Source organism: Camelus dromedarius, chromosome X (assembly GCF_036321535.1).
Source record: "Camelus dromedarius isolate mCamDro1 chromosome X, mCamDro1.pat, whole genome shotgun sequence".
Taxonomy (NCBI): Eukaryota; Metazoa; Chordata; class Mammalia; order Artiodactyla; family Camelidae; genus Camelus; species Camelus dromedarius.
In genome coordinates, this window is record NC_087472.1 from 55,103,406 (window position 1) to 55,120,496 (window position 17,091).

A 17,091-nucleotide genomic window follows, 5' to 3' on the forward strand; every position below is an offset into this window, starting at 1 on the left:
TGGAAACCCTCTTTAGGCAATATCTTCAGATACAAATTAATAAAGCACAAGAAATTCAGTTTCATTATTTCATAATCACAGAACTCTCTTCTTCCCTAGAAACCCTATTTAAAAAAATTAACTCCTCCTTTTTCAGTTGTCCCTACTTCCTCTTCCATAGACAGTCTGTTCAAATGGGTATTCTAAGGACTACCACTTCCCTTCTCTTCCCTGCACAACAAATGTCTATGCTATTTAAATTGTAGTCATAAAATAAAAGAGTAATGGATTGAGCTTCACAAATGCCAACCTGAAAGCTGAGGATTGCTTGTATTTAAGTCCTCCATAATGACTCTGAAAAAATAGCCATAACCTCTAGAAAAATGAAGATAAGAAGATTGCCAAAAAGAGGATACTCACTTTTCTCCCATTCATTCATGATGTTTTATGTTTCCAAGGCAATTCTATGAGCTCTGTTTACAGAGAAGTCTCTTAATAAACACAAATTTGTTCAAAGCAGTGTACAGTAATGTTTAAGAAGAACAGTTGGGCGAACTCAAAAAAGTCTAAATTTTATAGAATGCTCATCTTCCAGTTTTACAGATTTCTTTCTTTCATCCATTTATGGGGTTTGTCTTACCTACATTAAACCTTAAAATACATTTTGTGGGAAATAATGAACTATTTGGGTTTCCTATACCTCTGATAATTAGGACTCTGTAGATTGGGAAAGTATTAGAACAACTTATCTATTATTTGATATTTTGCAGCCTGAAGCCTGACATTCCATTCCCCACAACTCACAGACTTTTCAAATAATCTTAGGTAGAAATGGTCTCAGTATCATGTGGCTTAGCTTTAGTCTGTGTTTTCACCATTCAAAACAAATTTAATATTTAACCTTGTAAAATAACAACACATAGAGGCAATAACTTAAGCATATGCGGTATATTAGGGGGAAATTTTGACTCACTACTGTTTATCCCCAGGCAAGTTGCTTTATCCCTCTGAAGTTCCATTTATTCATTTGTATTGGAAACTTCTACACATTTATTAGAAGAGCTAGATGAGATGATATACATGAAAGTACCCAAGGAAGTGGCAGCCCAGAATACAATAAGCATCTAGTACATTTTCTGTGAATGAACACATTTCAATACCCTTCATTTATCCCCACATTACTTCAATATTCACTCCCTCTTGCCTGTGTATTTATCTTTTAGAAAGACTGGAGATTTTTTGCTTTTGTTCACAAATAATGGTCTTCATATGAAAGAGATTTATATTTACATTCTGGAAAATATTCATGTTTTATTTTATCTTTAACAATCATATTTACTAAATAAATGTTTAAGATAAAATATCCAATTTCCATTTTTTTTAAAAAATCTGTAAAACCTTGATCTAGGTCTCATAAGTAAGAAAGTGCCTTGAATTTCAAAGAGGAAACAGGCAAATCCCAACTTCCCTTCCCCTCTCACATTTTTCATACTCTGCCTCCACCATCACACCACTGTAAGCATAACTATCACACAAAAAATACATTTACTTCTATTGTTCCCAAAGTTCAATTAAAGAAATTGTCTGGCGGATCATTGCGGTCTTTGGAAAAAGCCAGGGAACATAGTTCCCTTTCATTTTTAGCCAATCATTGATGAACCACTTTCCCTGCTCATGAGGCGGGAACGAGTCACAGAGCTGCCATGGCGGGATAGTTGGTCACGAAACTCCGAGGCCATAAAGTAATAGAGAATTGGATCCAAAAGGCAGCAGAGACTTGCAAGGCATAGACAAAAAGGGTGGAAATACAGTGTGCTTCGGACAATGTAACAACTGCTAATGATGGCTTCCTTTACCATGGTGTAAAAAATAAAGTTAATATGATAGGGAGTGAAGCAGATGAAGAAGACTGCAGCACACATGAAAACCATCCTCAGTGCCTTCTGCCTCTCACTGATTCCTTGGAAAGCCATTGGTGGCTGTCTCAGGGATACAGTAGTTTTCCAGGTACACCATGCGATGATGACTACTGGGACCACAAATCCTGCCAGTTCAGCAGCTGTAATCATCCCAACCAAAGCCACTGCATTCATTTTCCTGTAACCAAGATCAGCAAAGCAGGACTCAGTGTTGTTGGCTAAGTCTGTGCTTCTCATGATGGGAAAAGGCAAACAGGCGGTCCCAACGATGACCCAGATGACAGCACTAATGCCCACATCGTATCTACGCTTCCAGTCTCTTGCCCTGAAGGGCTTGAGGAGAAAGAAACACCTCTGAAGGCTGATGCATGTCAGGAAACAAATGCTGGCATACATGTTGAGATACTTCAGGTAGAAGCACAGCAGGCAAAGGGCCCTCTGGAAAGGCCAGTGGTGACTGATGTAATAGTAAATCCGGAGGGGTAAGGACAGCACATGAGCAAGGTCAGCCACAGAGAGGTTGATCATGAAAATGATGGCTTTATTTTTCTTGCTGATGAAGCGGCACAGAACCCACAAGGCTGCACTGTTGGCCAGAAGACCAGGGATGAATATGAGGATGTAAGTGGTTGCATAGAGGGAGTAATGAAATGTCAAATTAGTGACATTGCAGTGAGTCTCAGCATTGCTGGTACTGTTGCTACCCATCTTGAATACTTCAGTATATTCATCAAGGTAACCCGTGGAGTTATGATCCCTGCTCAAAACAAAGCAAGAAAGAATATAATGGTTAACCAGTTCTTTAGTTGACACTCAGATTTGTTTTTTATACTTACAGAGTGATAGAATATTAAAATTAGCAGGTGCCTGTTTACAGATGTAGAAGCAGATGCTCAAGGAAGATATACCACTAACTCAAGGTCAACCAGTGAAATCAGTTATAGAACCATGGAATTGTCCCCAAACTTTCCTGCCCTCGAAGACTGTCTAAGCTCTGTCTTGCAGGCAAAGAAGTCCTGAAATATTTTGTCTATTGTTCTCATCACAGATAAAAAAAAAGTGTGATATTTGAGTCTATTTCTTTCACACCCAAACTTCTCTTGCCCCAGGCTCTGGTTAAAATGAATAATGTTCACTCCTCCCCAGTTGCAATGGTAAAAATCCATTATCTTTCAGGTCTCCTTGCCTTTCCTTTTAGTGCCACCTTCTCCATTGGGTGCTGACTTCCTAACTTGGCACCACAGCACTTGGATAATGGCTCTGCTTCTTTTAGCCTGAATTGCTAGTATCCTGACTGATATTCAGGGTTGGTGGTTTTTGTACATTTTGTCTTTCTCTCTTAGCTTAGGTTTCATTCCAAATTTACATGAAAAACTTCAGTAATATTTGAATTCAGAAATTGAACCAGGATATTTCCCCTTATGTGAATGGGAAAGACCACTTCTCCATCTAAGGGAAATTCTGTACTGGTGTGACATCCTGCAGATTATTCAACAGTCACAGTGAACACTGTTTAGGGTACCAGCACAATAGGCAACCAAAATCTTTTTTTTGGAAAAAAATTGAGATTTAATACTTTTTCTTTCATTAAAGTAATCATCATAAGGGAAAAAGTTTTCTGGACTTCCTTAATCTTATTTTATGCTTTACTGTAGTTTTTATTATGTATTATACATAATACATGGGAATATATAATAATTTTTAGAGCTTCTAAAAGCCTGGCCAGGATTTATGCAGGCTATCTGCAAATAAGAATGCCAGGAGAGCAATAACCTCATTATTTTACTTTAACTCTCTTATAGAATTTTAGACTGAAGGGGACCTTTAAAATTCAATTAATTCAGCCACCACATGAAACAGGTAGAAAAAGCAAGGCCCAGAGAGGAGTTTTTAAGGACACAAATCTACTAAATAAAAGATCTGGGACTTCAAACGTGGGGATAAGTTGCCTACTTAATCTTTAGACACACCCTGCTGTTCATCATTTGTTTTCCTCCAAAGACAAATTTTACAAACATAACTTCTGTCCATACTGCAGGAATGTTCATTTCCTTTAGCACTAGAAGTGGAAAAAACAAAGTAGTGAGGTTATCCCTCAGGTAGAGTAAGAGTTTTTGTTGATGCTATTGTTTTTATTTTGTTTTATGTTAAATACATTTACAAAAGCAAAGCTGTGGCCTGCTTTTAGATTCTTCTCATAAGTAGTAGAATGACTTCCTATATCATTCTAAGTCCTACTCCAGGAAATAGAAATGTGATTAAAGAATGGAACCCCAATGGATTAATTCACAGATAAAAGAGAGGCAGCTTTATAAGCTACCACTCCTCTAAAGAGTACTTTCACTTTCTCTTCTCTTATAGTCTATTCTCCGTACTTGGCCTATATGTGCCATATTCTGAAGACTCATGCAGTCATCCTGCTTATGTATGTATGACTTTGAATAGAGGGTGGAGGGTTACTCAGAGGTGAAAAGACAAGAAATAATTATCATGGTCTGACTATCATTGATTTACCCCTGAATCCGCAATGGAATTATTTACAGGCACTACCTAATTTAATTCTCACAACCATCCTAAAAGGTAGGTACTATTATTACTCTTATAATACAGATGAGGAAGCTGATGTTCAGAAATATTCAGTAAATTGTCAGATAACAAAGTTAGCAAATGGTAAAAGTGGGATTAGTGATCATGCCTGCCTTGCTCCAAATCTTTCTACTACACCCTTTGCCTATCCCTGCTCAGGAGGGATTTTTTTTAATAGAATGGTGCTCATCATGATATCAGTAAGGTACATTATGGCAGACTATTTCTAATCTCACAGTAGGACCTTATGATGTTATAACACAAAGATTAGTGTAGTTTTGCCATCAAGATATAACTAAACACCTGTCCCTATACAAGGCATCCACCCCTCCTTACCACCTACTTTGACTTCAGTATTGATACTGTTTCTACTGTGAGAGAGCAAAGGAAGATGCATCAAGTGCATTACAGTTCTAAGAACGAAGAACAGTTTACACCCACCCAATTCACACTTCCACTTCTGCATTTTGCAGATATGGCTGTTTGTTTCTGCTTCGCTGATACAGAAAATTTTACCTACGAAAGGGGCATATACTTTTCACACCTCTGTGCTAAATAACAGAGCTCTGTTAGGCCAAAACAGCAAGCTAGAGTTCAAGCTCACAACTTATTTTGTTTCTGTGGTTTCTTATGCCTCTATAATTCAGTTTATTTCAAGCTTAGATATTTACATGGCCTGCTATCCAAAGCCCTTTCTCTTCTCCAGACTGAAGGGGAGGAAGGAAGGGTTTTTCCCCAAATCTGTTTGGTGACAATTAAATGTAAAACCCCTATGGTAAGGAGAGGCTGGGGGAATTTGTTTGGGGTAGAGCAAAAATATAAACTGTATTAGAGAGAGAACATTTAGCTTCCTCTTAACAATCTGTGACGCTTCTGAAATTTTAGAAAGGAGAACCTAAGAAGCCACTGACAGAAAAATGCTGAATGAAAGGGCTAAATTTGGAATATGTTCCTTATCTCAGTCTCTGCCTCTGCTTCTGTCTCTGTCTCTCCCTTTTTGGTTCTGGCTCTATTGTTGATTTTTTTGGTTGGTTTATGCCCCCTGTGTTATCAATCTCTCTGTCTTTCAATTAGATATATCTGGTTCCTGCCTTAGAAAGAAGTGTGGGATTGGTGATTCACCCTTGAGTCCAAGCTCACCTTCTCAATCTGTGCCATGACTCTCCTCCCAGACACTAATAATGGAAACTGGGAATTCATCCCACCTCTATCACTTCATTTCACCCATATCTAATCAGAAATGAGGTGATTCTCCCCCTTAAAATCTCTTAAATCTATCTCCAATCCATCTCCATTTCCACTGTTGCATTTCTAACCCAAGCCATTGTCATCATTCTTCTTGATTATTGTAAAAGATCTCTTACTGTATTCCCTGCACCCAAATTTTGTTCCCTGTAGTCTAGTCTCCATACTGTGCTTAACATTAACACTAATTATGGCTACTGTATATTAAGAGTGACCATTTATTTACAGGCTAAGCATTCTTCACATAGTATCTCGTTAATCTTCATAGCAGCCTATAGATTATTTCCAGATTACAAATGAGGAAACTGAGACTAAGAGAGATTAAATAAGTTGTGCCAAAATCATATAGCTTGCATAGTGTAGAAGTGGTATATTAGACTTGGAACCCATGCTTGTCTCCATACTCCCTTACCTCTGTCATGGCACTTACCACACACACACTGAAATTCTGTTAACATGCCTTTTTCTTCAATTAGATTTTGCACTCCTATGGCAGAGACTATGTTATCTCTTGACTTCTTCTAACCCCATCCACACTGTGGCCTAAGTGAACTTTCTGTAAAATATCATGTCATTCTCCTGCCTAAAATACTTTGTTGCTTCTCTATTGTATTAAGGCCAAACTTCTCACCATGGTCTCAAGGCCATTTGTTCAATATCATGTCATGCCATTCTCTTCCTCATTCACTATTTTTTTTACATGTGAGTTTTTTAAATTGAAATATACAGTATAATCTTGTTTACTTCACACAGGGAAATATATACAAGATCTTATGGTAGCTCACAGAGAAAAAAATGTGACACTGTATATATATATGTTCATGTATAACTGAAAAAAGTGTGCTCTACACTGGAATTTGACACAACATTGTAAAATGATTATAAATCAATAAAAATGTTTAAAAAAAGAAATGGATGCAACATTGTAAACTGACTAAACTTCAATAAAAATTAAATAATTTAAATTAAAAAAAATAAATTGAAGTATAGTTAATATCGTACCCTCATTCACTATTGTTTCAACTACACTGAGATGCTTTCAGTTTTTAGAACAAGTCAAGCTTTTTTCTTGGCAAAGGCCTCTGCACATGTCATGTTCTCTGCCTGGAGTTATATTCCTCCATTTTCACATGTCTGGCTCCTTTTAAATCTGTTTGCAGATCAAAGACACCTTCACTACCAAAACCATTTAGATAATCTTATATAGCATTACATACTCTCATACACTGTGTAATATCTCTTTGTAGCATCAACACTTGTAATTTAAATGTTTGTTTTCTTGTTTATTGGTTATTTAAACCACTGTGCTTTTATCTTTATTAATGCCATAACAAGATCTATTCTGTTCATCACCATACAGCCAGGACTTAGCCTGCTACTTAATAAGCACTCAAAGAAAAGTTATACAGTTGGACTGAATTACATGCACAATAGTTTAAAGTCCCTATTTGGAAGCAATAAGCAAAAATGCAAACCTTGATATGTCAACTCATACATTTTTGCTGCCTGCTATTTCCCTAAAATGCTGTCTTTTGGTTTCAGCTATTATCATCAATATTCCCTGCACTTACCCTATTCAACTCAGAAAAGTCATGCCTTTAGGAGCTTGAGAAAAGATCAAAATAATCAGTTTAGATCACAGGTATTCAGATATATCCTATGGGTAGAAACCAGCACAGTTCAAGGTCTCAGAGTACCATCAACACTATTACCTGGACCTCAGGAAGAGGGTTGTCCTTATGATATGCTTCCAAAAGCATCTTAACTCTTTATTTTTGTTGACTGTCATTCTGTAAATGAAAGGTACATCTGCCTCATCTCATGAGCAAATGGCTTCCTACCCACCTATGCATGGAACTTGGAATGAGAGTGAGGAAGCTACATCCATAGTCCCCAAAGCTCTCCACACATGGAAATCAAGCACAAAAGGAAAATCATTACTGTATATTTACCTTTTTCCTTGGCTTTTTGAGGACTCTGGCTGCCTTGGAGGCCATCACTCAATCAACATATATTTAGTAAACAACATCCTATGAACTCTGTGCTAAGTTATGTGAAGAATATAGAATCACCTGCAATAATCCATGTCTCTGAGAAGATTCTAGTTTGGTGAGGAAAATATTTTTTTAATCTACAACACATTCACTGCATAACAAGAACTGAAGTGAATGGAATAAGTGATAAGAAATCTTCATGTTAACACAGCATCATCTCTATGAGTTCAACTGGGAAAAATACCAGTAATACTCTTACCATATTGTTTAGCAGACAAAGAGATGCATTCAAGAACAACTCAATACCCCTTCAAAGTCACAGGGTTAAAGTATGATGGAACTAGGACCAGAAGTCAGGTTTCTAGGCTTCTTATTCAATGTCCTTTCTACCATGTGAGGCTGTTTCTATTGAGTTCTGAGAGATTGTACCTTGAGCCAGAGAATATGGCACCTGTGTCAAACCATATGCATTTTTTATTGGTTCCTATAGGGACAAGGTTAGAGAGAAAAATACAGATGATGGCTGGGGAGGAGATAAAGTTAGCCTTATTTTGTCTGAATTAAACGGTATTATATTTAAATCTAAGTAGCCCTTCAAAGCTGTGGTCAAGTCCCATCTCTTCAAGAAAGCCTGCACTGGGTATTATTAATACTACTTATCTGAGATTTAGCAATTCATAATTTCATCCAGCAAAGTCATATTCTTCTGTGTGTGTATACAATATGCTAAGTGCTAAAGATAGTAGAGTGGGGTTGGAAATTTCAGGGAAGAATAATATATGATTGTTGTCCTCAAGAAGTTTATAGTCATTTAGGAGAGATAGATGTAAGAATAACTAGCTATAGTAGATTTTTTTAATGTGCCATGAGAGAGATAACAAAGAAGTTTCTGTAAAGGTAGAAATGAATCCTGCATAGAACAGGAGGATTGGAAGCTCAACCTGAAGAATAAATCCATTTCTAATAAGCAGTTGAGGTGGGAAACATGTAGCAAAAGAAAGGATGGAATATCCTGTAATGAAAATGAATATATGTATGTATATGTATGACTAAAACATTATGCTGTACACCAGAAATTGACACAACATTGTAAACTGACTATACTTCAGTTTAAAAAAAACATAAGAATGGACTTTCTGAATAAACAATTAAAGCTGATTAAAAATAAAAAAGAAAGAAAGAAAGAAAAAGAAAGGATGGAAAAACACTTCCAGAGTTTAATGAATAGCATTCAAATGAAACAATGAATGTAGGGTGAGTATAGCTCAGTGGTAGAGCAAATGCTTATCATGCATGAGGTCCTAGGTTCAATCCCCAGTACTTCCATTTAAAATTTAGTTTTTAAAATGACCTATAGAAAGGAATAATAGGTGTTCTATACCAGCTGGAGAACAGTGCATGATGGTGGGGAAGATGGAATGGGAGGTTGAGTGGGAGAAGGTAGTAGAAAGAAAAACAACTAAAAAGGTAGATGCAACCAGATCATGAAGGGATTTATGGGGAATCATTGAGGGATTCTGAGAAGAGATGCGATATTACTACATTGTATTTTAGAAAGATCACTCTGGCAAAAGTGTTGAAGATGGATTGAAAAGGTGGAAGACCAGAGATAGGAAGTCCAAATCAGTTGTGAGTCCAACAGTTTAGTTTTGCCTGAGGGTTTCCCAGAACATAGTATTTTCAGTGATAAAACTATGACAGTCCAGGACAAACAGAATAGTTGATCACCTTACTACCGCAACAGTCAAGGAAATAAAAAAATAAGCTCTGACTTGATATGGCAGGAATATTAGAATTTCAAGTATAAGTCAGATATGGAATTGATGATTGACCAGTTTGGGAGACTGTTTGAGGAAACAAAGATAACTTATTTTATAAAATATATGAAATGTTATACAAGGATATCACAGTTTAGGACTTTTCCAAAGTCCTTTCAGATTAGCAGCTCACAACATTCACCTCTCCTGACAATTTGAGTCAATTTACCTATTCCAGAACTTTTCAAATTTGTACTCTGCCAAGCTTCATAGATTCCTGACTCTTCAAAATGGTTTTCTTTCTCTAATATCACAATCACTGAACTTCACTGCATATTGCACCATGCTAGTTTGCATAACAAACTCTCAGAGACCTTAAATTTCTAAATCTCTCCATTTCTTCTGGTCCAGCCTAGCTCCCTCCTTCATCTTCCTTCCTTCCTTGTACAGACTAGATTAAATGGTCAAATTAATTATTCTCACACAAGAACCCTCAACTTCCTTGTTTACCATTCTTCTGTTGTACCATCTGGTAAGATCTTGGTCCCAGATCAAGTCCACAATCCATTTTCTGTTTTACTATCCAAACCATAGTATATACTTGAGGTCCTAGCTCTATTGTTGTGAACCATCCAGATAGTGATGAGAGCTGAATTCCCAGTTCCACCAGTATCATCCTTATAGAAGTAAACGCCTCTTGATTTCTCCAGTGTGCAGTGCTCTACCTAGGGTACACACAGCCTACATCAAAGGCCAGGACCATGAAGAGGGATGCCTCTTCACTTGAAAGAGGGGTCTGGTAACAAAAGCCAAATCTTTAAGGGAATGACCAGCAAAGAATTCTAATTAATAATCAGAGCAGAAAAATCAGCTACTATATTTGAGCTAACAAGATTCACTTTCAATGTGTGGCTCTAAGGATATTCCTGATAGTGAAGATTGGTATAAAGTTGTGACTAAAAGTCCATCAAGCTCCTTTCTCCCTTGGTCCCATCTCAGAAGCCAATATTTTACTCCTCTCTCAAGATCCCATCTCGACTCTCATCTTTTTCTTACACCAGGTAACCCTGTTCTGACTTCTTCCTTCTTTGTACTCTTACTGGACTTAGAGGCTGCACTATAAGAATGTAGTCTCTGTGAGGGAAGACTCTGTATCTTACACTTCTATATTCTTCACTTTGCTTAGCCAAGAGTTACGCATGCAGTAAAGGATCAGTTCATACTCATTGGTTTGTAAAGGTAAGAGTATGAAGAATAGGCACATATTAGCATAGCCTTAAGCAGTTTTACTTCTGATGTCTCTCCCATAGGCTACTCTCCCAAGCAACAACCAGAGTTTTCCTCCTTTTGCTACTGAGGAAAATATGGTCAAGACAAGGATATAAAGTTGAAGTCGAATAAATATGGACACCTAAAACTCCAAAATCTTGTAATCCCAAATTTTTACTTAAAATCCAACAGGGATCCCATAAAGTCAAGTGAGAATTTGGTTAAACACTTGACTTTATGGAAATAACTAAATTTTGTCTCAGAACACAAAGGTATGTAAGGTCTTTAAATATGACTCAATGTACCTGAGTCCAAGAACTTAGTAGATACCGATAACATCTACCCAAAGGCAGCTTCACTTCCCAACCAACTAGCTCAATGCTGTGGTTTCACAAAGGTACAGCCAAAGTGAGCTTATATTATGATGGCCTCAGAATTTGTACCAGACTCCTTAGTTTCAGTGAAATACTAAGTCCAAGAAGTTTCCTCATGCATCCTGCCAGTCACTGGCTAAGTGCTATTAATATATTACCTTTGATCTTTGAGAGAGCTCTGAGTTAATTATTATTATACCCCTTTACAGATCAGAAAATGAAGGCTCAGCAGAATTACGTTTCTTTCTCAAAGTCATAGCTATTGTGCTTTTAGTCATAATGAGACTCTTCATGAGAGAAAGCTAAAATTCTTCTTATGCAAACAACTTGTTGCACAAAAATATTTTAAAGTGGCATTTCTGTGGATAAGGCCATTCTTCAAAGATGCAGCTAGTAATCTTGGTTGTATTTCTAGCACTTTCATGACCAGATAAATAGATAGCAAATGACTGCCCACCCGGTGTCAAGGTAGGGTTGTATCAAAACCAGGGATCTTTAGCAAGTTTTGCCTATGAACTCTAATCATAATAGATTTGTGGATAAAGCACTGCAACACGTATTTATAACAGTAATGAGCTGAATGTAGCAAGACTTGCAGGATGTGGAAGACTCAAACACAGTAGAATATATTAAAAAGAATACTGGATTTGAAACTAAGACTCTTGGATTCTAGTAACTATTCAAATACTATCACTTTGTTTTGCCTTGCTAAGCCCCTTCCCTTACGTGGGTTTTATTTTCCTCATTGTTGAAATAAGACAATTGGAAATGGATGATCTTAACTCCCTTCCAACTCTAACTTGCCATGACTTTATGAGCATGGCACCTCTAAACCCCTGCCTGTAATACCATCAGCACTGCCACTGCCACCATTAATGTAACTGCCACTGTCTCAACCCACCTTCTGATTTATATTTTACAAAGTATTATTATGTCTATAATTGCTGTTAATTGTTATTAAATATGTGTGTATATATATGTATGTGTGTATATATATGTGTGTGTGTATATATAATAAATTAGGTCAGAGGATATCATCCTCATTTTACAGATCAGGAAACTGAGACTCAAAGAAGTGACCTTATATACCTGAAGGTCACACAAGTGGCAGAGTGAAGAAGGTAGAGCCTGTTTCTGGCATCAGGGTAACTGTTCTTTCCCTACTACAGCTCTACAAAGCTTTACCTTCTCAGCTCTCTCCCTCATTTCACCCCTCATCATTAAGTCACTAATACCACTAAGTGAACATGTTTATGAAATTTGCTTCTCCTATTTTCTATGATAATAGGGCCAGTATGCAGGCTTGTCATCTTGGGAAGAAAAGGGAAAATTAAATAGGGAAAGGTTGCTGACAAGGGCCCTTCCACTCTTCAGGGTAGAAGATTTACAGGTAGTTCAGGAATGTAACTTGTCTTTTTCTTAACTTTTTCTTACCTTTTTCTTCTTATTTAAACCACAAAAGTCTCACATGAATTACCTAAGCCAGTCTGATTCCCATAAACATGGTATCCTTCATTCAGTCACTCATAACCACAGCCAAAGAAGAACAATTGGAATTTGGAATTCTGCCATTTCCTGAATTAATTTAAATCAGCTGTAAATAACCTGGCTTGATGTCAGAAACACAACAGTTTGGATATATTCTGCAAGCCTAGACATTTTTCCCATAAATTAGAGAAAGTAAAAATTATTTTTATCCTTAAAATGAATTAAAGCAATTAGACCATTCACTAATAAATATCTTAAAGTTTGAATTGAACATCCATACATGCATCTTCATTAGATTTTTAATCAGATAGGAAAGAAGTTTAATTATTTATCATTTTTGCAGTTGGGAAAGCATTTTGGAGATGGAAAGAATCATGTACCTTGGGCAGATCTGAGGTCAAACGTTGATTCACTTATCAGCTGTCTAGCCTGAAACAACTCATTTCATATCACTTTGCTTCAGTTTCCTCATTTTTAAATTTAGGATCACACTGCCTGAAACATACATCATTGTGAATATTAAATATAAATCGTACATAATTAAGTAGAAAATGTATCTATTTTCATAACTGGTACACAGTATACTTTAAATAAATATTATTCATTTCCACTTTACTTGTACAGAGAGTAGTTTCCATGGGCCTTTGGTTGGATTCTGCACTTTTCTGGGTTTAGAAAATCTCCCCAAAAATATAGGTGTGAAATGTTTAGCAGGACTAATGCAATAATTCTTTAAGTGGAAGATTGGAAAAATGTGTTACTTTAAAAAATTCCTTATTACAGTAAATACATTTGGAAATCAAAATTAATGTCCATATAATACAAACTTCTGAAAGTACAGATCTACAAAAATCTTTTTGGCTGTTAGGCTTACAGTATTTGGAAAATGTCAACGTGATCGAATAGGTCTTTCTAGGAGTCCAGGGTCTGGTTTCTAGGGAGACAGGTCCACAGTAACATTGTAGTGAGACTTTTATGTTTCTCAAATGGAAATTTGGGTTTAAAACATTGAGAAACATTGAGTGAGTGACACTGTCATTATAGAAGTCAGATTTCAGAACTCTCTCCCTTATGTTATTTTTATTTTAACATTTGAAAAAAAAGGGAAATTATTTACAAAACACTTCCCTGTGGTCTAAAAGTTGAAGTGCTTGTGATGAAATTATTCTGAAAAAAACATTGCAAAGATTATTGAATTCCCTTTGAGATCTAGAAGGCTCCCTGTAGTTAGATTTCCCTACTATGGTCCCATTATTTACCAACTCATGGTATATAACTTTTCTCAGGTACCAGGAGCCTTGAGTCAAATCATTTTATTGCTAGGAAGGAAATTAAAGGCCATCTATTTTGATCTCTCCCCCCTTATTATAGGTGAGACCATTGAGACACAGAGAAATAAAGAAACTTGTCCAAGGCCAAAAGTGAATCACTGGCAGAACTTTAGCTAGAACCAAGACTTTTGTCTCTCTGTGCATCAATCTATTTACTTCATCACTCTGTCTGTGATGCAAGTGAACCAATACTAGATAAAAACTTAGCTGCAAAATAATCTGACCTGGAATATAAGTAGACTTTTTGACCAAAAGTTTTTAAATAAAGCATAGACTCCCTACCAGTCATTGCTCTGATTGTTGGAATGCTTAGAAAAGGTGGTTTCACAACTGACAGCTCTGTCCCCTTTACTAGAGCTGTGACAAAGAGCTATAGACTTCCCTGCTTCTTAGGACATCGACTGACTTACCTCAAACACAACTAGCCATGAAGTGTCACCTCAAACAATCCAGAAGTATGTTCATTCATTTGAAGTCTTATGCTCCACTGCTGCCAGGATTTGAGCAGTCTGCACAACTTGAAGTCAACAACTTTCCCAGTTGAGCCCAAAAAGGAACTGCTTTTGACCAAAGAAGGACCTGTGCTCAACAGGAACCACTGCAAAGAAATTACCCGGAATGTATGACCTGATTCTCAGTAGAGTTCAGGCCATTTTCCACCTGTATATACCAGCATATTACCTATTTTCAACAGTGAATAATTTTACTGTCATAATTGCTAAGGGATAAACTCAATTAATAGAAACAGCAATGACTCTCATGTTCATTTGAAAAACCAAAATAAAAAATGCTCCCATTTGCAGAATTCTTGGGATAGAGACTACTCCACTGAAAAGCTTGTTATAATTCTATCCGGAATGATTCTGGTACCAACTGTCGTGGCACCTCCCTTGTGAAGGAGTTCCCAGTTCGAGGTCTCCTTTTAACCCAGTCATCTTGGCTCAGAATCAGAGAGCTTACTAGCACCCAGAGTAATAAGAATAATCACTGAAAAGATAGATGCCTCTTTTAGGGGCTCTGCTACCCAGTATGGCTGAACTTGGGTAAAAAGGCAGCTTTCAAAGGATCAAGAAATGCCTCTAAACAGACCCTGAAATCATTTCAACAGAGTTTGGGAAATATAAATACATGGAAATATAAATACATGTACAGTATTCTCTGATAGATACATGTTTCTACAGGGAAAAAGGGACCAAGATTTAGAATATACACTTTCTAGTTCCAGCATTGCCCCTAACTAGCTGGGTGATCTTAAATGTCTTCACTGCCCCTCAGTTTTCCCATCCGTATCGTGAAAGATTTAGATCTCTAAGAGCTCTTTCAGCTCCAAAATCTGTGATCTGACTTTCTTTCCTAAAAAAATTACTGTTGCTGTATCTGTGAATGTTAAACTTACCAAGGCAAAGAGATTATACATAAAAAGTTCCCTTCATTATGCAACTAGGTAAATTATACAGAGAAGAATTTCAAATCTTTTTTTTCTGGCTGAATATGTCAAGTTGCCCCCAATGAATCTCATTCACCACATTCCCTTCTTGCCACTTTGTGCCATCTTCCCTGGCTGATGAAGAAACAAAAAGCCCTCAGCAAACAGTAAGCTGTATCACAGACTCCATGTTCCTGGAATAATGTTGTGGACTGATGGCATTAACCCTAACTTTGTTCTCTAGTTAGACACAAGGGAAATCACCATTGCTCCTGCTGTAATGTCTGAAATGAGAAACCAGCGACCATTTTCTATTTGGACACTGGTCTCACATTTATCTCTGTCCTGGATCTTCATGCATTCACCAATCTTCCCTCATGGAATTATACCAATTCCCAGATATTAGGCTGTGACTTACCCTGGAGCTTTGCCGGGATTAGCACTCTTGTTTCTTTGCAGGGAGCTGGGGGTGAAAAAGCCTAACTCTGGGTGTCACGGATCCTACTGATAACTGACAAATTTGTTGTTGAAAGAGGAAGTTGAGCGCATTTGGTGTCTCACCACAGAAACCTTATTTGTACAGACTGAAGGTAAGTCCCTTGAGCAGAAAACACTACTCAAGTTTTAGTTAGTTTTTATTTCATTGGTGCAAAGAAATTCAGAAAGCAGAGAACCAAAAGCTGTGCAAAATCAAATAATGACTTTATACCAGCCTTCCTCTCTATTTCTCACTGTCTCCTTCCACCACAATCCGCATGCCTATCTGTCTCACTAGATTCCAGTAGGCTCTGTGGCAAGATGGGATTTTGAGGCAAAATCTGAAGAGAGTTTGCCTAAGAACAAGAAGACCCTAACTCCTTCAATCCTGAGGAGGCAAAGACTGAGAAAACCTGACGTCAGAACTAACAGCAGTAGGACTACCTTTGCTTAAGCTATTCCCTCCATTCGGAGTACCCTTTCTTCAACCTCTCATTTCAAGGTTCATAATTTAATGTGTAGTTTAGTTATTTTTGTACATTTCTTATCTTCTTAGTATACTGCAAACTGCTTCAGGGCAAAGATCATGTCTGACTCATCACTGTATTTCCGCTAGTACAGCACAAGTTACTTTCATGAATGCTTGCTGAATGAATAAGTGAAAGAATGAATGAAAAAATATTCAAATAATGAATTAATAAATGAATCATTTATATCACAGAGTCTCCCTCCAGTGTACTAAAGTTCTGGTCTTCATGTATAATGTCTATGGACATTATAAGTATGCAAGGAAAGAAAAATCATACACTTGGGGACTATAGTGTCAGCCAAATCTGAGAACAGTTCTGAGAAACAAAGCTTGCAAAGCAGCACAAACTTCTCTGGGCATGTAAGAGAACTACGTTCAGAACCTAGGGCCTGGAGTTGCAAAGAGACTTCTGGATAAAAACAAAGGAGAAAAGAAAGTACTGTGGCATAGATCAAACAGTAACATTTGGATTTATAGAAAAGACTGATTAAAGAAGGTAATGGATAAAAACATTTTTGTAGGAGGGCAACCTGGATCTGCAAAAAGCTCTCCTTATAAGACTAGAATCATTTAAGAACCAGATGGAGTCATGCCAAACACTCAGAGATATCTAATATAAATTTCAAGGTCATCAAGAAATGGAAAAGAGACACTTTCAGCACTAGAAACTAAGATCTTGAACTGATTGATGAAAAGACCATGACCTGTGAGAACTAG

The 17,091-nt window shown here is 37.0% G+C and overlaps 2 protein-coding genes and 1 non-coding gene across 5 annotated transcripts in view; 1 reads left to right on the forward strand and 2 right to left on the reverse strand.

The window, feature by feature from the left end:
* LOC105090099 (putative P2Y purinoceptor 10) overlaps nucleotides 1-13,070 on the reverse strand; it is a 108,768-nt gene extending 95,698 nt beyond the window's left edge. The window contains exon 1 of the mRNA XM_010981291.3: nucleotides 12,992-13,070. The gene's annotated coding sequence lies outside the window, so the exon portion shown is untranslated. The remainder of the gene's footprint in view (nucleotides 1-12,991) is intronic.
* Nucleotides 913-15,890, reverse strand: LOC105090095 (putative P2Y purinoceptor 10). 3 transcript variants are annotated; one of them, XM_031446127.2, is made up of 3 exons: nucleotides 14,353-14,377; nucleotides 12,992-13,106; nucleotides 913-2,655 (listed from the first exon to the last, which is right to left on the reverse strand). In XM_031446127.2, exon 3 carries the CDS (start codon nucleotides 2,604-2,606, stop codon nucleotides 1,620-1,622), a length of 987 nt encoding a protein of 328 aa, XP_031301987.1. In that variant the 5' UTR covers nucleotides 2,607-2,655; nucleotides 12,992-13,106; nucleotides 14,353-14,377; the 3' UTR covers nucleotides 913-1,619. The 3 variants fall into 3 exon arrangements, with proteins under 3 accessions (XP_031301987.1, XP_010979585.1, XP_064339083.1); XM_010981283.3 differs by lacking the exons at nucleotides 12,992-13,106; nucleotides 14,353-14,377 and adding an exon at nucleotides 15,787-15,890; XM_064483013.1 differs by lacking the exon at nucleotides 12,992-13,106 and having other exon boundaries at nucleotides 14,353-14,488.
* TRNAD-AUC (transfer RNA aspartic acid (anticodon AUC)) lies at nucleotides 8,977-9,049 on the forward strand. Its single transcript has one exon. It is a non-coding gene; the product is annotated as a tRNA-Asp (tRNA).
* Nucleotides 15,891-17,091: the final 1,201 nt, after the last annotated feature.